We start from the raw sequence: 25,385 nt of genomic DNA on the forward strand, positions 1-25,385 counted from the left end.
CAGAAAATACTAGGTTTTTAAAAAAAGTATAGTACTTGACATTACTATGGATTGAATACATGTTAAAGGAGGCATTTAGCTCAGCTCCTCTTACAGAAAGAGTATCCCTGACTGTGCAGGGTTATCGCTGTCTGTATCTCCACATACTCATTCTCCCGTATTTTCAGCTTCTAGTTTTATAAAAGTTAATATTAACTTATTTTCAACAGAAATAAAGATTGTATTTTGGTTTTACTTATAGCAACTAATTTTTTTTTTATGTCTAAGCCATCTGAAAATAATTAGAAACTCTAGGTAAAATAACTGTATTCAATTACCAGTAAAATTCTTAATATATGAATTGCATGTACTAATTTTAATATTTAAAAAAAGAATAATCTAAACAATTACCAAAAATAACACCGATTATTATGAAACTTATTGTTATAATGAGTTGCCAATGAGCTAGCTGACATTTAAGGTTCCTTATAAATTAAGAGAGTTAAGAAACAGATTCAGATAAAATGTATATTCTAACAGTATACTTTCTCTTTAAAGAGGATCTGAAGAAGCAGATGGAGGTATTTTATATACCATATATGTATTTGATATACTCCATTGAGAATATGCCCTGAAAAATGCATTTTCTTTCTCTATTGTCTTTGCTAGAAGATCTACTTAAAAATCTATAGTTGTATTTGGGAGACTGCAAGCAGCAGAAGGGATATAAAAAGCTAGAGTTGTTCACCACTGCGGTGGAGAACAAAAGACGAAGTGAAGACAGAGTGACTTGTTAGCAAAGTCCTTTTCTAGAGTTGTTTCAGTTAGATCAGTATTGTCAGGCTACCTTGTAGGATTTAAAAGCCACCAGGATTATGCTCTAACCAAGCAATGGCACCTGCATCCCTGCAGACATACCAAGAAGTTTAATAATTCACTTGCTTATGACCTACACATTGCCTTCATTACTAGACATTTACTGCAGCCTTTTTGTACAGAAAGTGTAACAAAATAGGCAAAATGTTATCATTGGTAAAGCTTAGGAAAAAAAATCTGTAAAAATAGATTATAATGTTAGCAGCAAATACAGCTAACTTAAAATAATTTATTCAAAGGGAATACTCCCAGATAATCTTAATAGAGGTTAAGCCCTTTTCTGAAATACATGCATAAACTGAAAATGTGGTCTGAGGAGAACACTGCTGGGATTATGGCCTATATCACACTTTTGGTAGGATGGGTGCTTCTAATGTTATTCCTAAGTATAAGATGAACAAAAATATTTGTCAACAGAGTCATAGCCATGTTATTACAGTAAGACATCAACTAAATTTATTTAAACCTGGTGCAACATTTCATCAAAGTTATTTCAAAGTAAGGAATAATATACATGTTCTGTTGAAGATTTGCAGCAACTTTTAATGACACTGTTTCCTACATCCCTGGAATTATGGATTCCATTAGGCTGCATCATCTGACTCACTGTATAGTTAACTGCATGCTTCTATTGATCTGGATGCCAAGCTTGACTGTATCCCGTTCATCAACTCAATTACTTAAGTTATGAAGCCAACAGCATTGTTTCACAATGAGTCACTTGGTGTTAATGGTCCACCTTTATAACTCTTGTGCCAAAAACATGTCTCATTAAATCAACCATCAATCAAATGGAAGGCTCAGAAAGTGTAAGTAAACATAAGCAACAACAAACCAGAATAGCTGAGTGGTTGAAGATTCCATTTTGCTTCTTGTCCTATTTCAGTCCTGCATGAAAAATTCTGGGAGATTTCTAACAGTATCAGGAGTTACACCACACTGAAGTTTTTAATCTATATTCTAGGTAAGATGGGGAATTAACAGGATCAATTATTATGCAGCTGTACCCTAAGGAGTACATTCAATATGTAGTATTGAATAGTTGAACTCATACACTCGACACCTTAATATTTTTCATGCTTACTTACCTGCAAATATGTCAATCAATGAACTTGGAGAAGCAGTATACTTGTAGTGAAGTAGTAAAAATAACCTAAATGAAAAAGAGAAGACTGATGTATTTAATACACTAAAATTCAATGAAAAGTGAAAACATTAAGTGTTTGGAAGAGCAAGCTCTGACTATACAACTACTTAGCACCAAAGTGCTCCATAGTACAGCACCTACTGTACTATGGTGGTGTTCTGATCACACAGATCTTCTCCACTCTTGTTATAATATACAACAGAAAAGGTAATTGGTGGGTGTGAAGCCAAGCTAATAAGATTATGTGGTATCTCAATAAAATGATTTTAGGACAGCATATATAAGAATAGATGTAATTGTGTTCTTAATAAACCAAAGACAGCTTTTAAGTATTACTATACTAAGAGAAGAGCAAGTCCTTAGGATTGAATTCATGCAAGATAATGAATGAAATAATGAAAGATATTGGTCTGGACAGGTGTTTCAGCTGCCTAGGTAGGAAGTAGCCAATGAAATATTGTGAAAAAAGTGAAATGATTTGGCTATACAAATCCTTAATTAAGACTGAACATTAAAAATCAGAATGTTAGTATGAACAGGGTGGTCACTGAATCGCTTGCATTTGAGCAAAAGCAATACTATGTGAAAATTATTCTTACCTTTGAGTCTTAACATCCACAGACTGACACACTGATGCCTACTAATGGCAGCCATCAACTTTAGCAAACAGAAAAAAATATGTAACCTTCAGTGTCCTTGTCACTTCAATAAAACTCTTAAAGCCTAACTCCTTCTGAAGACGTGTAGTAACAATTTGGAAGGCCTCCTATCTGTTCACACAGAAGACGTTGGAAGTTTAATTTTTGTTGTGTTGTTTTTATGTTTGTTTTCTTCTGTGGGTTTTATGTTTTTTTTTGTTTTAAAGGTACAAAAGTAGCCAAGATGCCTATGGGTCTTAATTAGAATAACTAAACCCTGAGTTATTACATCAATCAATTGTCTGTGTTAAATACTGCCTTTTTTCATGGGATGAGAAACAGTTACCCAACTGAGTGAATGCTAGCAACACAACTGAGAGCAATGGTCTAAGGTTCCAGCTGGCTTCATCTGGTTTTGGCCTAATGATGAAAACAGGTTTGGTATGCAAGGATAAGGAGGATGGAGATAAACAAAATTAAAAATGGTTACATATTCCTATGGCAGAATACTACTAAAGAAAGTGATGCAACTGTTTTACTGCCCTATGCTAAGATATGTAAATAATTTATAAAAATTAATAATAATTAATTTTTCCTATGGTTAATGTGATCTTCCAAAGTTAGAAGGAAAAAGTGCATATATTTACACACGATTCCAGAATGTTTATTTGAGCATGCACATTTAAAAAATGAAAAACATATATGCAAGACAATGACCATCAAGTAAAGCTGAAAGATAGCTTTACCCTGTAAAGACAATACTTATAATTCCAGGGTAAAAGGACAGGTAAATAAATCTCACTTCCCTTTGTGTAATTTACCACAGAAATAAAATTATATTTAGTATTTCAATTAAAGAGGGTGCAGAGAGAAATAATGGAAAAAATAAAAATATTGGCATAGGTTACAGTAACACTGGAGTATTATGCACCCAAATTAGCCTGTATGCTTTAAACACAGGACGACATTGAGGTCACCTGTATATTTAATACAGGAAATTTGTGACCATTCACTTTGCCAAGGGGCACGAAGAAAAGGAAAAAATAGGTAAAACTGTCAGTATAACAATGTTTTATTTCAATTTTTTATATATTTTGAAGTATGGAAATACTTATTTCCATATATTTCAAAATTATAAATCAATATTTGAACAGTAATATTTATACCTGAAGACATCTGTATCTATAGAAAAAGAGAAATATATATATAAATACCCCAATTTTAATTTTCACAATTCAAACTGAAGTCTGGTAGACACAAAAAAACTGCTTGAAAAACTGAAATAATTCCTTATATGTCTTCACTTATACATCTATGTATTAATACATGTACAGCGTAATTAGATCTGCTTTGCTTAAATTGGATGGATTATAGGAAACTACTAAATTCTAAGTCTGTCATTATTCAGATTAACATTTGGATGTCTTTTGAGAGGTTTCAATAGTCTATACTGCTCATTTTATGCAGAACAAGGGTAAATGTCTGTGAAAGATCAGTCCCATATAATGCAGTATGTTCCACTGTGAATCACTCTGGGATAACAAAAGCTACCAAAAATGTCTGTGAGCCCTTAACACACATAAATTATCTTCTACACACTCTATGCCTATTGAAATGCCTCTTCACTCGAATACAACTTTAAATGTCTTTATTTTCCAAAAGAAATACCATGATGTACCATTATGTTCAATCTTTTGCACCATTCCACAAGCTTTATAACATTCATTTCCTGTACTCAAAATGTACTTCATCATTTTAATGTTTTTAAATACAGGTAGTAATTAACCTCAGACTCAAAATTAGAGACCACAGTTTAAAATAAGGTGATGATTAAAATCAGGAGATGATACTAGAAGACTTGAACAAACTACTGACGGCAGTATGCTGTCAGAACATAAGGTGAGTGGGAATGCCTATTTGAAAGTAAAGCTAAACTTCTCCAATCGCCTCCCACACAGCCACTGATATGTTCAGCCACCAGGAACTGATATTTCTGCTAAGCAGCTTCATCTCTATACTGTTGTTCCATCGCCTTCTCTTGTTTTTGGAAAGGGAAGTCCTTCATTTAAGCAGAGTTTCAGCCAAATGTACAAGTAATTAGTTTCTACTAAAAATTTCATTATAGTATTTATATCTATGCATTGTATTGCTATATTAGTCAGTTGCTTATATAGTGTAATGACTAAGTTCAATAAAATGATCAATAGATAAGCAATCTGTGCTAGACATATGTCATGGTCTAAGTGGTCTACATGCTACTGACCAACTGTTAAATATCAGAAGTGAACAGAAAATGTTCAACTCCACATGAGTGGATTGAAAGAAACTGTTGTTTCATCTTTTAGAGATTTCTAAACTGTAGAACTTCCTAAAGTTCTGTAAGGACAACTCTTTAAATAGCTTGTATTACCATGATCCCATGAAAGCTAGATAAAATTAGACTAAGACCACTGCAATTTTGGTTTAAGGTCTTAAATAATTTTAATTTATTTCTGGTTTACTCATTGTTTAATTATTCACATTATTGATAGCCCAGGAAGTAAGTACAACATTTTTCTCCCCTTTTCCATTTGGTCAGACTAAGCAAGTATTGACTGTTTCAAGCAACATAGTTAATGTAACATTTCTCAGTAGTAAAGTAGTTATCAGTTATCACCCAACAAGTAATAATTTCAATCCACCTAAACCTCCTTTTTCATACATTGATCTACCCTCAAGCAGAGTAAAGTATCTAAACTAAGCTAACATTAAATGATCCAAAAACCATTCTCTTTCAGATAAAATGAAAATCCTTATTTCAGAGATTCTAGTATCTACACTTGTGAATTAAAAGTGCACTATTGGATCAGACAAAACATAAATAGAACAATAAATTTTAATCATTCACCAAAAATTGGAATGCAACATCTATCTTTCAACAACTTTATTAACATAGTCAAGCAGTGATTAACATTCACATCTATTATGTCACATCATACAAATGTAAATACAAAATTACTACAGTACAATATATATTCTCTGCATGATCCAAAATATTTGGTGGCCCCAAAAACTCTTTTAAAATTCAGCAGCTTATCAAAAATTAAAACCATATTCGATTTAAAATGAAGTTCTGTTAGCATATAGGCAGACTTCAAGAAATATGACTCAATTTAGTACAGTTTGAGAGGTTGCAGGAGGATATGTTTGAAGGAAACATTCCAACATTGTGGCAGAAACAGAAACATAAGATTTAAAGCTTTCAAGCAAAACTTTTACAACCTAAGTTGTCAGCAGAAAGATCTGGTCACCTTTCATTTAAAACTATTTTGTGTACTTCATCCAATTTAAAATTTTAGAAGTCTCTACTATCACCAGGTCAGACATATGTACAACAGAACTATCTCTTTCCACAAAAAAAGATACCACACAACAGCCAAATAAACCTCCTTATACCAATCTTTTTATTCTCATTGCTGTCCTCACAAAAACCACTCAAACCTTGTTAATTTTGTTGCTCACTCGAAATAAGTAAATAGATACCTAAAGCAAAAAGTAGCACAACAGAACAAGTTTATAGAAAAATGACACTATACTGTGAGTGCTGAATTCTTTGAGATGTGGATTTGGCTTACTTAAAGCATACTGTAACACCACACAGGGATTCATCCTGTAGAGCCATTTCAAACTTCCCTCCTTTACGTACATTCAAGCGAGTGAGTATCACTATTCTAGCAGAATATACAAAGCAAGTAGAGTACTTGCCTCAGTTCCCCATTTAAAACTGGCTTGCTCCAACCATTAAGTGCAAAGAGCAAGCATCAGTGGCAGACAAAATGCAGTTTCTACTGGAGAATACATAGAAGACTGATGGATACAAATCATCCTGGAGAATGCATAGGTGAGAGAAATACATAGCTACTGAACAAGCTTTATTTATTTAGGGTAAGATTATGTAATATTACAACAACTATGTGCGCAAACTACATCAGCATCTATCTGAGATTAAGTGGAGATGTTTTGCTACTTCATTGTAGAGCTTAACCTTCATTTAAGATAAAAAGGTCACACTTTAGACCCTATATAAAAGTCCTCTATCATCCTCATGAAAGAGATAGTATGGAAGCAGTTAGTGTTTAGTTACAACTTCTTTCCTTGAAAATATCTGAAAGAAAAGATTTCCAATTTAATGTTGCATTTAAAGCATTTTAAAATAAATATTTCATTTGTTTGAATATGGATGCATTCTCCTTAAGGGAAGAACGTTTTTGCACCTTATCTGTTAATACATTCAATATGAATAATATAGGTGAAGCAAGTCATTAATGTCCCACAGTAGAAGTTAATTAAAAATAAGTTTAAGACAAGAGGAGCTGCCTAAATGAAATACATAAACCGATAAAATTACAACACATTTCTATTAGCATGTGTTCTGAACAAAAAGGGTACAAGAGTATTCACCTGAGATAAAGCTAGTATTTGAATATTTGTAAGTAGCAATGAGTTTTGCTTGAGGAAAGCCACTTGAAATTTTAAAATATACATTTTACTATTATACAATATATGCAGTGTAAGTAATTAAGACTGATGCCAACATGAAGTCCTAAAAAAAAATCACAGTGTGTATCAATATTATTAATCACAAAATTTATGCTACTTCATAACTTTTAAAAATTATAACAATTACAAATTTTAACCTATTCTTCTAAAAGTGATCTTCTGAGTACAAGCTTCAAGAAGCAATGAACTAAAGCATAAGAATTAGTTTCTTACAATTTAAATATATACATATTCACTGATTAAGAAAATACTCAAGCTTTGGAAAAAAAACCCCAAAACTGATTACTTTTGCTTGCCACTGGTTAAAATAATGAACTAGTCTGTTTTCCAGAATGAAATGAGTGGTTTCCTGACTGTGTTATGAAAAAAAAATTAATACTGAACTTCACTTAAGACTAATTTAACAGCAATTTTGAACTGCCAAAAAGATGCATTTATAAGGATTTTAAACACTTTCTGTTACCAACTTAGGTTGATCAGCAGCTTTTTTTCACTCTCAGAATCCTTCAAAAAGGGAAACTCAATAGGAAAAGGCATATATAAAAACAGTAAACACTGACCTCCTGAGGTTTCTACAACAAAATTATTCAAGTAGAAAATCTACACCATTACATAGCAGCGGCTATTTCTGTAGTTTAGCACATTAACAGCACTTTTTCAGTGTGTAAGGAGCAAATGAAGTAAGCCGTGCTTTTAGCATGCCAAGAGGCAGAAACACTGGAATGTAACAAAGACAAACTCACAATTCTACCAGAACATTCAGTCAACATTCAAGAACTGTCAAGACTACACCACAAGAATTAAGATGCTTTTTATATATCCCATGATGCAATAATTCAGTTTTAAATATTAATGCTGTTTCAGAACTTCTCTTACCTCACATTACACCCTAAAAGGATTCTGCAAATCTCTGCACTATATTATGCATTAGGAATATGGTTTATTTGCTTTAAAATATACCATGAGAGAACTTACTGATACAAAACACTATTTTGTTTATTCCTGTACTAGTTATTCCTACCCTTTTAAATTATTTTCCTTGCTGTCATAACAGATCAGTTCACATCTGTTTAATACAAACATGTATTAAAACAAATATGTACAAAAGTAGCATCCTAAGCTAATCCGAGGTGAAGTGGAGAGGTTTTATTTGGTTAAAGGGGCTTTCTGAAATTTAAGAAATTTTAATTAAACCCAGATTTTAGTTGTTATGCTACTGTATTATTTAGGTAGGTTTTCTATTCTAAAAGCTTTTAAATGTCATTTCTCTGCAACTCTTCCTTAATGTTCAAACACACTTAAAATCAAAGCAAGTTTGGGTCTAAGATAATATCCCACCTTGCCAAATGCTGGGCAAGGATGTTCCCTTTCAAAAGTAAACGTTTTTTATTGAATTTTACTAATTTCTATCAGAGTTATTAGTAGAGAAGGTATTTTTGGTTTGCTATCAAAGTAATGTAACTTGAAAGCAAGTTGTCACATGCAATTTTGAACAAATTGAATGAATACTATGTAGTGGCATTATCAACTATATTTCATACAGTACATGTCCAAACTATGCTTCCGGCATAAGCCACTAAAATTTGCAAAGCCAAAAAATAGGGGTGTGGGGGGCGGGGCGACAGGACATAAAACATGCATGTGATCATGCATTGAAAAAAAAAAAGTCTAAACTCTTTAAACAGCATTTATAAATTCACACTCACACAGCTGAAACTTCAGTGCAATGGCTAAATCAACAGTCAAAGAACAGAACCATGCAAAGAAGAGCAAGTTCTTAAAAAAGCCCCAACCAAAAAAAAACTCAAACCAAATAAAACCAAAACCAAAGCAAACAAAAAACAACAAAAACCCCCAAAATAAAAAAAAACAACAAACAAAAAAAAAACCACAAAAAAACCCTCCACAACCCCTTCCAAGACCCTGCAAAATACACACACACACACACAAAATATCCCCAAAACCAACCAACCAAAGAACAAAAAAATAAAAGAAACAAACAAAAAAACCAAACCATAAAACACCAACTAAACCAAAAACTGTTATCCAGTATCCATTCTGCAATGCAAAGGTGAGAAACTAAATCTACAAAAAGGTTGTTATGGCTTAATTTTGTTTTGCAGATTAATAATGCAGCACTTGAAAAATGGAAAGGTGTGGCTTCACCTCTGACCAGCAGAGCTAAAAGTCTCTCCATTTTCCTTTATCATCATGGGATACTCTTTAGGCAATCTAAATTAATAAAGACTTGCCATTTTCAGATGGACACAAGATCAAGTGTACCAGTTAGGATTTCACATTCACAGTACATAAGAAAATACACATGGAAGGAAAAGTAAAGCGTTAACTTAACAAGGATTTATTCACAGGAATACATGTAAGTAGAGAAAAAAAAACACAACAGAAAAGCTAAACAAATGAAATGAAGAGGATCCAAACCAACTTTCACTCTGTAGCTTTAAACTTGCACCCTTGTGCATTTAACTACATCACAAAGGGCCACCAACATGCGCCAATACAGTGTAGATACCCTGCATTACATCCATTAACTTAAACATCTCTTAAGATCATGCTTTGAACAAAAAAAAAAAAGCATAGAAGATAATACGTTGAGTGGGAATAAACACAAATATAGCAATCTTGTCATCAACTTCTACAATTGTCTTTACGTGCCAACTAACATTTATGCAGCCTTTAACGGGTCTTACCATGTAATTCATTTTAGAGATTCTGATAAATCACTAGTATATAACCATGCAGAAAGCACATCACACTGACAGCACAGAGGCAAATATTTTGCACAGCTATATCAGCTTTCCACATTGTGCAGGTTACACACAATACAATATCAATCTTATTCTTAACAGATCCTAAAAAGATATTCCAAGGCCTAATTGTTAACTACAGTACTTTATATCTATATTCTTAATAAAAATAAATTCCACTGAATCTTAAAAAGTAATTTTAAATGCAGGGCTATATTGAATTGGTAAACTGCAACACAAAACTGGTAACATAGGTAACTGTATACCAACATAGGTAAATGTATACCAATTTCACTCTATTTGATGCAAGCATGCTACTTTCCCACTAATTAAAATTATTTCTGATCACTATGAGCCAGAATGCATGCCTGAACCTTAAACTGCAAGTTAAGAATAATGCCTTACTCTAGAAATCAAAACTAACAAAGTACAATAATAAAATCATATCCACTACCTTGGTTGTTTTTCTTGATGTAAAAATTAAGATGTCAATCTTTCCTTTGCAGTGTCCCTCTCCTTACCCCAAAAATAAAAGGAGTGACTTATTTGGCAGCTTGCAGGTTGCTTCATTTTGTCCAAGTTAACCTTGACTATTTTATGATGGGGTTTCTATACTGTACACTGCAAGTGCCTGTTCCTAATACAGACACAAGCTGCATTTTAACTGTACTAACTTCATTTGTGTAGTTCTTCATTAACATGCAAATATCTAGGAATCCCATCAAGCAGGATGAAATAATGTAGAAAACCCTTACTTAAAAAAAACAAAACAAAAAAGAAAGCCTTTTACTGTTTGTGACCCCCATTCTTAGGTTTCCTTTATTGTGCGCAAAATATTTTTCCTCTTTACGTATCCCTATGGTTCAATTATATGGTTTCTTATTTTGGTACAAATCCCCACAATATTCCAGAATGTGCTGTTTTGTGACTAGATTCTTTTTTTTTTTCTTCTTCACATCCAGTGCAGAGGTGTAATAGGAGACAGATTTCCACCCACAAAGGCTCCAGATGTTAAAACATTTCCCAACATCGACTTAATACAGTGACGGCAACACCTCCCTCCCGCCCCTCCCAGTAGGGTTGGGATTGTACTGTATTCCCTACTGGTTTACCCTTCCCCCCAGTAAAGGGTAGCATTTTCCCTGGGTGCAGAGGCTCCCTCATAGTCTCCCAGACTGAAGGACCTGTAAAGGCAAAAGATAACAGTATAATTAAATCTTACCTGGCACCTCTGGCATATGGGTACATAAACAAAGAGTCTTTTGCAAGCACTAAATGCCAACCTCTAACTTAAAAATGGATTTATGCCCTTTTAAGTCTGTTAAGAAACCAGCCCATTTGTATTGGATAAATTATTATTCATGAAACCACAATATATGCTTTGAAGCTACACTGACAGTTCCACTATTGTGTTAAACTTATATTTAAGATAAAAGCACCCTATATATTCTAAACGGATTTTCCATTTTTAGCACAAAATTATGAGGTAGCTATGACATTGACAAAGAATATTAAACATATCTGCAATTGACCTAGCAGCTTCCCATTCAAGTGGATTAAACAAGCTGGCCATAGCTTCTCTGCAGTTGAAACTGAGAACAATGGAGGATTTTTATCACTTTGGTTTCCTTTTCATCAGGAAGAGAAAACAACCTTATGTCAGAACTAAAATGCCCTCACTGATAAGTATGTAGCTGTTGTATTTTTTCATTGTTCTGATCAAACATGTAATGCAAAAATTTTATGACACTTACTGTGAAAAAATCTTAGGCTGAATTTTAAATAGTTGTCCATTCCAACACTAAACAGAACTGCTTGATTCACTCTCTTAATTTCAGTACAAAAATTCTACTGGAAGTATCAAAATTGTATAAAGACTAAAAGAATAAATTTAATTCACTCTTTTTTTTGGGTAATATAATAGTCTCTTCATAGTTATCACATACGGGAAATTTGCTTTATAAAGCATATACAGGTAGCATACAAAGCAAGGTGGTATGGAACAGAGGTACTCTGGAATGCACTTTAATTGCTCTTTGTCGAAGCTGAATCATTCTCCACACAGAAGTGTCTAATAATTCTGAGCTGATACACAAAATGGAACATGGCATTAAAAAACATGTATCAGCCTCCCCCATCAAGCTTTACAGTTACTGTGGAAAGATAATTTATCATGTAGTTAGGAGGCCATTAGACTTTTATAGCATGTTAACAAACCTGCTTTCTTATCCTAGGAGAGTATTCACACTTAGACTACATCTGCCATCTATTAATTCATAACATATAAGATGGCCTGTGATTTTAGTACGATGACTCGAGGATCATATTCACCACTTTGCTTATTAAACTTGAACCAGCACTTTGTTATACCTACACTTCCAACCTTCTTGATAAACTAATGTGTGTATCATAGACTCAGTTTTTCTTTCTTTCTTTCTCTCTCTGTAACAATAAAAAAAATCAGACAAATGCTTTTGCTACAGTCACTATCATTTAGGTATATTATCATCCGTTCTTTCCTTCATATAGGAAGCAGTAGCTCAGCAATTTTAGATTGATGAATTAAAATTTTATGTCATATGATGCTAACAGGGAGGAAGTCCCAGTTCTCTTTGGCAAGCAAGACTCATGTGCTTACCTCTAATTATGGGACTGCAGCTACAGTGCATGAGGTTAAACTCCATAGTAAGCTGCAAGGCGCTCTTTTAAGGGAAGAGGAAACTGGTCAGAGAAACGCCTCCAATTCTCATCCCCAACTTGATTTTTAAATCCATGAAGAATCTACAAATGAGAAAGGGAAAGTCAAAATAAGCAAAAAATAGAGGCTACATTATTTACTAGCTTCATATGCAGTAAGCCACAAACTGCTGAGTTGTACATCTGGCAATTTGAATTCTCCAATATCACACTGAAATGCTACAAAGAAGCAAAGGAAGTAGAGCAAGATCTTTCTAATGTGTTTCTTTAAAGGTGACATAAAGAATATAGCTACCCAAAGAAACTAGTGTATGTATATGTATTTATGTATATTTTTAATACGTAACTTAAAGCCTAGAGTTAAGCCATTTCAGAATGTTTATTTGTAATTTTTTCAACTCATTTTTCGTCCATCCGTCCATCTCATCAATTGACATATATTTTAAGGTCATATATTTTAAGACTACTCTGTTCACATTTATTTTTTAATAGATGTGAAGTATGTTGTGGGAAGTTAAATTAAATGGCAGCCAACTTCTGACAGAATGAAACTGTCAATTTCTAGCACAAATATAAAATCTTTGAGAACTCTGTTTTCTGCATAGAACCTCTAAGACAACGTCACTAAAAATTAAACTCTTAAAACCTTCTTTGTTTTGAAATAACAGGGATCCACAGTCAATGGATCATCAAAAGCCAGTGAAAGAGGAAAACAAATAATCTACAGGTTTCCGTCTGGACCGTTTGATGTAATAAACTAACTGAAAATGAAATTGCACTATCAAAAAAAATCTTAGTGTGTTATCTCTTAAAACAGCAAGTAAAAGCAAAATATTACAAAGGACAAAAGCAGAGAGAATTACTGTTCCTCACAGAAAATTATACTAAGAAAATCTAAAGTTTTTTTTTTTCCTTTTTACACGCGATGTAACCAAATCGTGGAACAGTCAGTCTGTCATGAACACATCCTCAGATAAAAGGCAATGTCAAAATTCAAGTTCATGATAACAAGTTCAACACAAGATTGTCAAGCAGAGTTGTTTTTAAACAGATGTAGTGGTAATGGTATTATATGCAACCAGTTAACTTACTGCTTTTCTCCCTTCCACAAGCAGGCTCTTTCCTAAACCCAGAGTCACATTAACCAGCTGCTAAGAAACTCCTGAAAATCTAAGAATGCTCAGTGACAGACAAAAGGTTATGAGTCAGATTTTAACAATGGCAGCTCATCGATCCATGCTCTTGGAAGTATTTATCTTCCTGTTTGAGTACTAAAGAACAAATAAATTAAAAAAAAAAAAAAAAAACACAAAACCTGGACAAATCCAGTTTATTTCCCTTGTTGCTAAAAGTCATAATTACTGTTGGAAAAACATCTACTTGGATTAGGCAATCACATATGCCTAAAGAAGTTGTCTAAAAACCCTGTGTGTTATCACTGAAGAAAGTGTTGTCTCCTTTCCTGTAAGGCAAAACCCACAAAACTACAGTAAAATTGCTCGCTTAAAAAAACAAGAATGTTCTTACACCAAGTGACCAAGAACCACTCTATTTAGTTGGAATGCATCGTTTCCCAAATGGATAACTTGGAAAGAATCTGAAAAAGAGGAGTTTAATCTGCTGAAGGACTGGTGCAAAAACATCCAGTGAGACTACTTAGGGTAATCATCACAGACTCTATCCAGGTCCCCCTTTTAAGTTGTAATTGATGTTTCATTCTGTTGATGTTAGAATACTCATAGCCTTTTCTAAATCTAATGTTCCTTGGAAGGAGGCTGGTTATCTGAGAGACTATCTAGGACAGCAAGATTTCTGCCTTTCCTCTTAAAGATGGAATAGAAAAATTCTGGCTTCTGACTTGATGCTCACATATGTCAGTAATTGAAGAAAAAGTGCCAACCCATGATCCTAATAAGTACTTAAGAATATGCTCCATTTTTGCTTTAAGAATATCATGAACCTTATTTTTGACATAGAACCTCCTAAAAATACGGATTTCATTTTAGAACTTGTGAGGCAAAACCCTTCTCTCTCTCTCTCTCTCTCTCTCTTGCTCTCTCTCTCTCTTGTTTGCTTTCTCACTATTATTTTAAATTTAAGACACTGGTTCCAAAATACAGTGTGTCATTCTTTGTGGGACTTTTTTGTTTTTTATTTACTTTACACAAGGCAAACAGTCCTATAGTTTAAATTCCACTGACAATTTGCCTAGGGAATTATTCTTAGGTATAACCGTATTTTAGTTTCTTGAAACTTACTCAACCAAGAGGGATTCTGAGGAGGATTAATCAATCTCTTATTTTCAGCAGGAGTTATGAGAAACAAATAAGATACCACTGGGATATTTTTAATTTGCAATTTATGTATATCTCCAAAATAAAGTAGCCATCTTTGTGGCAAAAAATAGTCTTGAACCACATAAATCTCATTTTCTGAAGAAAAAGTCTTATATATAGTATAAACTCCCCTGTTCTTCCAAATGCAGGAAAAGCATAGTAGGCTGGACATTATGAAAAGCTGTTTCAGGATCATTATCTCTTCAAAAAACACCTCAAGTGAACTTTGCAACTATTTAAAAAAGTTTGGAATAATCCAAATGCATATAAGAAGATACAGGTTAAAATAAGAAGTCAGGATTTTCATCTGTCTCATGATCACACACAGAGAAAGTACCAGCAGTGCAACAAAGAGAACAAGACCAGAGGATATAAAAAAAACACCACTAGGATATACTATTATTTTAGCAATCTTACCTTACAGAACATGTCTCGAAGATCATCTTTTGGGCTAATCCATGATGCAACAGCATCACAAAAAAAAATAAAGTCCTACAAGATTAAACAATCATATAGGTTAGAAACCTCAATTTATACATCTGAAAACAATGCTTGATGTTCATTCTGTGAAGTGGATGGTCTTTGATCCTAATTTTCAACTGCTTTTGCTTTTATGTATTTATTTTCCACTTAATTCAGATAATGGTAAATTATTGTGTGCGTAAATGTTCAGCTACAAAATTGCTGAGTGTCTTAAATTAAACCACAGTGAAACCAACCACAACTCTCCCCTCTACACCACATTAGTATAACTTTAATTCTTTCAGTACACCTACAAATGCAATATCTACTTCCTTTACTCACAAGCAACAAATGTATCTCTCATACATTTCCAGTTAGGATAAAAAAAAAAAAAACCAAACTTGTTTATTTATTGAAGTAATTTTTTTTCTGGGACGCAGAGAATATTTATCATACAGGTTGAAAACTAAAGCCACCTCAAAATCCCTATACTCCATTCATCTGCTGTCATGCATTACCTCCTCCTACACCAACAGAACACCAGTCTTTTAAAAAAATGTTGCTAATGCAAGAAATAGGAACTGAGGATGATTAGAGAAAAGATGAGTTAATGAAATGGGTCCTTATTTAACCCTTGTCTGTAGGCTCCACGAATGAACACAGTAGAAGACTGAAATGTAAAGGACAGAATAAGGCCTAAATGAAATGAACTGAACATTTCAAAACAAGGCAAACACTCAATTCTCGTGTCTCAGGAAGAAGAATTCCAGGCAGAAAAAAGGGAAAGATCAGTTTTGTTTTCCTCTTAAAAATATTACATTGATACAGCTTTACTTTAGAGGTGTGGAGACTAAAGATCAAGTCATATTCTATTCTTCAATTGTAAAATAAATTCAGCCATTTATTTTGAAGAGATGCATGGTCATTGTCACATTGACAATTTCAGAAATTTATCCAAAGTTGAAACAGAATCTTCCCTACCCAAGTGTTAAGAACAAAGGGGTGGTTACTGGTTTTGTCCTGTTTCTTGTTTTAAAATCCTAGGTTACATGTGGAAAATGGGTTTAAGAATGTCAACTTTCATCTTATATTTGCATGCAGATCTTGACCACAACCTGACAGAAGTATCAAAATACAGTCAATCAACGTTCATTATTTACATATTCATTGCCAGTAAAATACAAAAACTCATTTTAACAATACTTCTCCCCTTTCCTTTTTAGATGACAATTACTGAAGGATCATGACACACATCATTCACAATATAAACATTTTGTGCTCCTTGACTTCAAAATAAAGCTACAGCATGTTATGTAGAGAATTTCTTCAAAGTAAACTTTTTCATACCCCACATACAGCTTTCACTAAATTTCACATGACTAAGGAAAAGTTAGCATCATTTAATGTAGCTTACTTGGACTACTCCACTGGGGTTGACCGTAATCATGGTACATATCCCACGGAACGCTGAATCCTTTTCCTCATTGTCTCTTATGTTTCGCAGAGAGGTGCACCTAACAAATTGGAAAGCAAAACTTAGATAACTCTATTACTTTTCTTCAATCAAGTCAAAACTAGATGACAGTATCTGATGGAATAAGTCACACTGATAAGATGATCTGAAACACAATTTTGAACACTTAGAAAAACACATGTGGCATACTGCTTTTACTAGTAGAATACCATTAGGCATCACCTCGAGAATCTGGCTTTTTGTTTTACTGTATTCAGAAAGTGTGACCTATATTCCATTAAATACAAAAGAAACATGTATCTGAAATACTTATAAAAACTATCATTATTAGAAGCGGAACATAAAATACTATCACGGTATGAATTATGTCAGATACCACTTACAGAACAGTTATTGAACTTTAACAGCAGCAAGCAAGCTATCTTATATGTAACAAATCTATAAACATATATTCCTTACAGCATTTCAAGCCTCAGACTGAATTTTAGGTAATGCACAGTTTAAATTTTACAATATTTGCATGCATTGTATTATCATTCTGGTGGATTTTAAAATGGTCTTTCATAGTCAAGCTTTAACACAGCAAGCATGTGACAATCTTATCCCATGCATAAATTAGTCGTTAGCCACAACATAAAGAATACATGACGGTGCTACTAAAAACTCACAAACCTGATAGGACAAGATTAGTCACATGGTTGGCAATGATTAAGGATTGAGATTTTGTAACCAACTGAAAATATATCTAAAAGTGAGATAGAGAGAGAAGAAAGAAAGAAAGAAAGAAAGAAAGAGAGTGAAGAAAAATGAATTAAAAAAAAAGATTGAATAATACACACCAGGGTCTTATAAACTGCTGTAGCATGGGGGCCACCTCTTGAGGACAAACGTAACCAAGACGACCAATTGTTATTGCTAAGGTAACGCAATCACGGTTATACACCACCAAACGCCAACCAAGACATGAGCAAATGAGGGGGGAGGAGAAAAAATAAAGAAAAAACAACAAATAACTCAGAAACAGAAACCAACAGAATCTGTGTATGATAATAAACATAAGATTTCACCAGTGCTGTTTATTACCACCCCCTAAATAAGAGGCAGCAACATATATGGTATACTCTCCAAGGTAAAAGAAAAAATTAAAGAAGTATGAGAGAACACCAAAAACACAATTTTAAATTCAAAGGCTTTCCAATATAAGAAGCCATTCTGTCTCTCTTTAGAGTAATAATTTACAGTAAATTAACCTCTATACATTTGAAGTTTTTATTTAAATGTACTATAATGGATATTTTTTAAAAAAGGAAATTACCTATTTTCAGTATTAGTATCAAGTACTCTAAACATTTTATTTTATCCAATATCTAGAATTCAAGGTTTCTATAGACCTACTCTATCAATAAAAATACATTTCCAAATACTTTTACATATAATATATTGTGGTCTGTCTGAAAATCATAAATAGATAGAACACTTCTCAAATGTTTATCTTCTTCATAATCTTGGCAAGAATTGAATTTAAAATGGTTGCTAACTCAAAGCAACTGACTGTAGAACATTAATTCCTTAATCTTAGTATTTCTCCTGCTCACAAAGGTTTTCCTCATAAGATGTACAAGAATCTGACTTCTGATACCAAAGCATGAGGACACATGAAAAGCAAAATTGCTACACTGCATTGTTTGGTTCTTTGTTCCGAGGGACAGACCAAAGAAAGTATCAGTATGCAAATGTGTTTTAATGGTGTTTGCTCAACTCACAAAAGATTAATCTTTAGAAAAAGGAGAGGGTGGGGAATAATGTATCAGAATTACTTGAAGCAAAATACATGAATAATACTAAAATCCAGCAGATTTGTATGAAGCAGAAAAAGGAAACCTATGTTCAAGGGACATACTATGCAACACTCTAATTAACAGGCATTTGTGAACAGTATCATGAAGCATGCAATAAAGCAGATGATGCTTTCTCAAATAAAAGTTTGGTGTAGGATATCTTAGCAGTCTCTAACATATTAACTTCATGTGATGCAGCTCACTGTTAAATGTACTGGTATTACTCAATTCCCATACACGGTGTCTAAAATTTTTTGGTATCTTACAAAACTTCACTGAAGTTCAAATGAAAATACAATTTGAAGTTTTATCTATAAATTCTTACAGCTACAGGCTGAACAAGAAACAGAAATCTGTCAAAGTGTGTTTTCACAATTGTTTTCATAATTAATTACACAGCAAGCTACAGCAAAACCAGTAATATTCTTGCACATATTAGTGGCACACAACAAAATATCCCACAACAAACTTATTATAAGTACACCACACTCAACATTTATTTGCAGTTATCCATCCACATTTAAAATACTATTAAGAGAATTAAAAAAAAAAAAACCAAAATCAGTGTTCAGATGCTTCCAAAAATTCTCTTAATGATGGAAGCATATATACATTTAACTATTGGATGTCTCTCAGTTACAGGTATTACACATTCATCAGTGCAGAGGAGGGGAATCAGGGCAGGAGTAAGAAAAACTTATATTGTTAGACTATTACAGTATTATACTGTTACACTATTCCATGGTATATTTCACATCTATGTATTTGATTCAAAATTTTCTTTTCAAAAAGTAGTGCCTATAATACGCCATAAAACTAGGTAAATTTTCCTTCAAGTTCACCTTCCATACTAAATGAGATAGAGGGGTAGAGACAATGCAGCTTTTAGGTTTAGAGAATACAGAAGGAAAAAAATGCTTTGAAAAATCTCTCTCCAAATGATCTCTTACTTTGCTCAAAAAGTATAACCCTACCATTGTACTTGCACCATATTCAATCATGTCAGATACAGCAACTAAACTGTCATTTTCTTACAAGATGGTTTTCAAAGAGAAGGAAAAAAATACTCAATTAGTAAAATAGTAAACAAGAAACCCATCATATTATCTACAAATTTTTGCTCAAGTATGGAAGGTGCTTTTCATACCAGAACAAAGCCTCTATAAATGCAAAAGAAACAAGCCTCAGAAATTCCAATTCAGTAAGGCACTTGGGAATTACTCCCATTTTGGAACACAAAGTCAGAATATTAAGTGATCAGGTAACAGAAATTAAACATAATTTCAGTTATGCCAAGGTAAAACTACCATCACAGATCTAGATTTTTTTGTATGATATTTTAAGTTTACCTAAAAAAAAGTGCACTTTTTTGTAAATTCAGAAAATTCATTGTTTTATTTAGGCCAATTACATTTTTCCAACACTAGACATATATATACAGTACACATGTAAAGACACGCATACATGAAAAAAAGTGAGAAATTAAGTCTTAAGTATTACTGCATACATTTGTTGTATTTTATACATAAATAAAATCAGAATGATTAAATAGATGATAAATAGATATAATAAATGTTATAAAAGGAGAAAGCAATTAGAATCTAGATATATGATTTGCTGCAAGACTTGAGACTTGTAAGAGCTTGTGCAAAACAGAGTTGCTTTTGCTTATAAAAGCCAAGTACATAACAAAATCAGTTCTGGTGTAGTTCACCTATGCAATTTCAAAAAATAATTATTTTTAAAAAAATCTTTTAAATTCCCTTCACCATGTACAGGTTATTTTTTGGGTACCTGTGTTCTCTAACAACGTCTTTGGTGTGTTGGGTCTGTTAATTATTTCTACAAGCTGGTGCAACACCATTGGAATATAAGGCTGCATTTCTATACCTAAAACAACAATTAAAAAAAAATCAGAAGAAAATGACCATTAATATACATAATGTAAACAGAACATGTACATGTAACTCACTAACAAGGACAAGTAATTTAAATATTAACATGAAGGCATCACTTAAAAAAATCACCCAAAACACCCAGACAAATAATTCTAAATGAGCGGAGATTTAAAAAAAAAAAAAAAATTTAAATCTTACCCATCTGGATAGAGATTTCTCCAATTGCCCAGGTGGCATTATTACACACAGAAATGAATTCAGGGTTTAGGTTGGTTCCCAAAATTGGCATGAAATCAGCTAGAAAGAACAACATTTTAAAAACTCATAACACAATACAACCATCTTGTCCCTTTCTTTAGGACTGTGATGGGGGGAAAAAAGGGATGTTTAAGAAAAAGATAATGTAAGCCTATTTAAATACTTGGAAAGTGTTACATTCAGATTAACAAGAGCTATATTCCAGCTATCTATCAGACTCATCTGGAATTTAGAACCTAAGCAGATAAATGCAAATATTTTCAAATTATGCTTTTAGAATCTTCCTAAAAGGGTTTATCTTTATGTAACTTTTATGTAGAAATCTTCTCTCCTTCCCTTTCTCAGGTGAGAGGAGAGAGAGGAAGAGAAGAAAAAAAACCACAGCTACAAGCACTAGTTTTATCATATGGCTGAGCATCCCCCAGATCACCTACATAACCATGTATTCAGCTACCCCTGAAAAATCAACAAAGACTAGAAGGCAATTACATCTTTGATTAAACTTTAGAGAAAAGTGTGTCAAAAAGGTCATTATAACATCTGCCAAATAATTTTAAATTCCAAGCCTATCCAAACATTCATTTGGCAAGTGCATCTCAACAGTATCTGTGGGAAGAAAGACCAAACATTGTGGAAGTGTATCACTGACACTTTCCACAGAAATAAAAACAAGGCAGAAAAACAAACTAAAACCTTATCCTCTACCTCATTTTTGGATTTATATATTAGACATATTTTTACTTAACAATAAATTCTAGAACAAAGAGAGCGATAAAAATAAAGAAGAAAAATCAACTTTTGCACTGTCCACAAAAATAGGAACAACATGTTTTCTTTAAAGGGACAAAAGACTTTTACAGAAAATTACCATGTATCACATCTTAAAAAGGCAACCCACAGAACAAGGAGCATAACAATGGCTAATACAATCTCTTAGACATTTGGAAAACAAGTCATTAAACATGTAAAATCCACATACCGATGCAAGGTTTAACATGCTGAAAACATGCCTTTGTCAGGTCACCTAACAATGCAAAAGAACTCTGCCGTACCTCAGGCATTTTGTCCTAAAGAGAGGAAGAAAAAAAATTACAATTCTAGATGAGTTGCTGATTCTCTGAATAAAGGACATGTGTAGATCAAACACCTTATTCATCTCACCTGCATGCATTGATACATTAGTGTCAGGATATTGCTGCGAGCCACTAGCTGTTCAATATTGCCTCCAAGTCCTTCAGCTAAACCACTGAGTAAATCAAGAGCCACAATCATGAAATCTTTATCTGGAGCCTCATATTGGTCTGGCTGAGCATTATGCAACTGTAACAAATAAGTACATATTTTCAAAATTACACTGGATTTTCTCAGATGTATGATAAAAAACCTGCAGAACTGCACCCTCATATAGATATTCAATTTCCCTGCACACCTCTAATTTTACATAGTTAACACTTCGGTTTAGTGAAGTAACATTGGAATAGTTATAGCAAAATACCATGGCTTGTGCAAGTGTCTTCTGCACCAGATTTACACAGCGCTGGTACACAGGTTCACAGTATGGAAGAAAGCCAGATTGCAAGGCAGTAGCAACTGACGACAGGCACTGGAATTAAAAAAAAAATGGAGAGAGATAAAACAGTCACTACTTTTCTTCACATGCCTGAAGAGTCTTTTACTTGGGAGAGGCAATTTGGAACTTAGGATTTTAAGTACACCAACAAGTAACTGATTAAGTAAATACTACCTAGAAAGGCAGTACCAATTCAGCTTAGCCAAGGCAACTATCAGCAAGTTGTTACTTGCTCCTGCATACACCAGTTGAGAAAATTTCTCAGCAGCAGCATCTTCTTAACCATTAGCCAAGAAAATGTATGCAAAACCAGTTACGATAATTCAGACAGCACTTACACTAATCTTGACCATGAACAAGCCCTAATATAACCTAAGAGTTACAAAACTAATTTTTTCTGGAGGTGTTTTCTTCTAGAGGTGCTTTACAGCAAGTAAAGAGCATTAGACTACATGGCCTGGTTCATACCTTCAGCTTGTCTAACAATAGTTTTAATGGAGGGATGAAGGGAGAGCAAGGAGAAAGAAGACAAGAATAAAGAGGATAGAAACCTTTTTTGGTAAAAGAATCCTGTCCAAGAAAACACTCCACAATGGCAGAATAAAATCTAAGTTATTTCAGCTAAACCTAAGGACATTTATTCAGTCATAAAATTTTTTTACCACGGCCAGAATATTTTTTCCCTAATGGAAAATAGCTAAAAACGTCAGCTTTTATAGTCATATTTCCTAGGAAGAATGCCTTTAGTAAAAAAAGCAATTTCTAAAAAAAGTTGATAAAAAATATTCACATTTTAACATTTACCTCTAATAAAGGGAAGAGATCTTTATCCTCATCCTTCAGCATGTTCCACTTCTGGATCAATGGAGGCATTAGCATCTGAATATATTCCTGTTTAGGATGAAAATGCTGCTAAAACACTTTACTGCTTACCACTCTATTTCAAAGTTAAAAAATAACTGAGATACACTTTTTCAAATAAAGGAACAAACAGGTGTACTGTAATTCAATCACTGTTGCAATTCATAGAAATATTTTAATACTAGATTTTACAATTTGTGTTTGATATTTTTTCCAAAAGCACTTAAGTATCTTTAAAAAGGGAATATCTTCCTCCAAGTTTGGTTTTAGCATAGCTACCCAGGTTACCTATCTGACTGCCTCAAGGCATACTGAAAACATTTTTATATTTACATTGTGGCTCTACATGTGCCACCTGCTTTTCTCAACCATTTTCTACTGCCCTGATGCTACAACCCTATATCCATGACCACAAGTTCTAAACTTCTTCCTCAAACTAACCATCCACAAAGAAATTTCCTATCCCTCCAGAAGGAATCACTTAGTCCTTCTAGACAAAGTTGGATTCCTTGCCACTGCACAGCCACAGTCATAAGGACATTAAGCAAGGCACCTCTACAGTGCTGTTGCTTGCAGAAGGTATCCAAAGAGCCAACTGGTTTTGCTATGTCCAAAGATACAAAATTCTAACTGCCTAAAGGAAGTCCCACCCTCATCAGGAGCTGCCATTTAGCTTCCTCCTGATACTGTAAAACGTCAAGGTGGCCAGGCTCAGAGAGAGACTGAAAAACAGGTTTTTGATGGTGTGGGGGTCCAGATGGCAAGTAAAATAGAAACAACTAATTTTTTTTTTTTTCCTAGGGCATATATGTAATTTGAAGTGCTATAGAGAAATAAAACAAGTTTCAATAATCATCATAAGATGCAAACATATGACATGTACATCTTCTGCTTATTAATACATGTACACTAAAAACAACCCTACCACATTTGCCTGTGCTTTGTCCAAATGGGGTATCTATAGTGACATCATCTCTGAGCTAAAAAAAACTTGAAGCATGAAGAAAATCATGATGAACAGCACATTTCACAAAAAATCACATACTTTTGCTTGTTTACTCAAAATGGCAAATATTTGTGTAGTGGGAAAATTATGTGCAGTCTATTTTATCTGTAAGCATGTCGCACTAATAAAAGGTACATGGAAATACCAGCATTTCTAGTTTATAACATGCAAAACACACTACAAAAAACGCTGAACAAGTTTTTTAAATATAGTAACTCCTTCTACAGAACATAAGGTATACTCACTGGTTTATTTAGATGATGTCCTACAGAATCTGCTAGAGTTCCTATAGCATCATAAAGAATGAGCAGGTTTTTATGCTGGTATTTACTAAATGCGAAGACCAAAGTGTCAAGTATATATGCAAGATAAGGAACAAGCTCTGTACAAGCCTCCTCTTCTAGAGTAGCAAAGGCACTGAAGGACAACAAAACAGGTTAGTACCTTGGAAACAATGAAACAAGACAACCCCAAAATGCTCTACTTAACCTATTTCTGTTTTAACATAAAGCTGTATTTAAGTCCTCAAATTAATGTATGATATACTTCCAAAAAGGTAATACTTAAATAACTTTGATCTTTTTTAACTGAACACAAAATCACCCATAAGGATCCAGCTTTTACATTGTGAAGAACAAAATTTTAATGTATTTCCATAAAACTCTTTAGGGAGTCCCCCACTAAAATAAAAGCATTAGCGAAAAAGTTACAATATGCTAAGTAAAACAGAGGAGCCTCAACAAAAGCTGATTATTTAAGTTAAAAATGGACCACTATCTTCAATGTAGACAGTAGCTGCACCTAGACATTTTGATGCTGCTCTGCCAGTACAATGCAAACATCACCTGGTACTGTTGCTGTTTACTACATAGAAAAATATATAGAAAGACATGGAAAACTAAAAGCAAATATGGAGGATGAACAGTTTTAGCTGCACTTGGTCAAAGCACACATCATGACATCATGGAAACTTTTCACCTTGTCTATCCAGTGTTTCAACAGTAGAGTTAAGGAAACCCATCCAAAATGAAAGAAAATAAA

The 25,385-nt window shown here is 33.5% G+C and overlaps 1 protein-coding gene across 3 annotated transcripts in view; it reads right to left on the reverse strand.

Moving 5' to 3' along the window:
- Nucleotides 1-5,548: 5,548 nt before the first annotated feature.
- TNPO1 (transportin 1) overlaps nt 5,549-25,385 on the reverse strand; it is a 75,535-nt gene continuing 55,698 nt past the window's right edge. The window contains exons 15-26 of one of the 3 annotated variants that reach the window (XM_072922084.1): nt 24,590-24,761; nt 23,282-23,368; nt 22,403-22,510; nt 22,069-22,227; nt 21,887-21,974; nt 20,848-20,946; nt 20,546-20,641; nt 17,753-17,828; nt 16,854-16,953; nt 15,395-15,469; nt 12,583-12,725; nt 5,549-11,128 (exon numbers count right to left, since the gene is read on the reverse strand). In XM_072922084.1, the coding sequence (XP_072778185.1) occupies nt 12,618-12,725; nt 15,395-15,469; nt 16,854-16,953; nt 17,753-17,828; nt 20,546-20,641; nt 20,848-20,946; nt 21,887-21,974; nt 22,069-22,227; nt 22,403-22,510; nt 23,282-23,368; nt 24,590-24,761 (1,168 nt within the window). In that variant the 3' untranslated portion in view covers nt 5,549-11,128; nt 12,583-12,617. Of the gene's footprint in view, nt 11,129-12,582; nt 12,726-15,394; nt 15,470-16,853; nt 16,954-17,585; nt 17,659-17,752; nt 17,829-20,545; nt 20,642-20,847; nt 20,947-21,886; nt 21,975-22,068; nt 22,228-22,402; nt 22,511-23,281; nt 23,369-24,589; nt 24,762-25,385 lie in introns of those variants that run through there. The other 2 variants (XM_072922085.1, XM_072922086.1) reach the window with 2 other exon arrangements.

Source organism: Taeniopygia guttata, chromosome Z (assembly GCF_048771995.1).
Source record: "Taeniopygia guttata chromosome Z, bTaeGut7.mat, whole genome shotgun sequence".
Lineage (NCBI taxonomy): Eukaryota > Metazoa > Chordata > Aves > Passeriformes > Estrildidae > Taeniopygia > Taeniopygia guttata.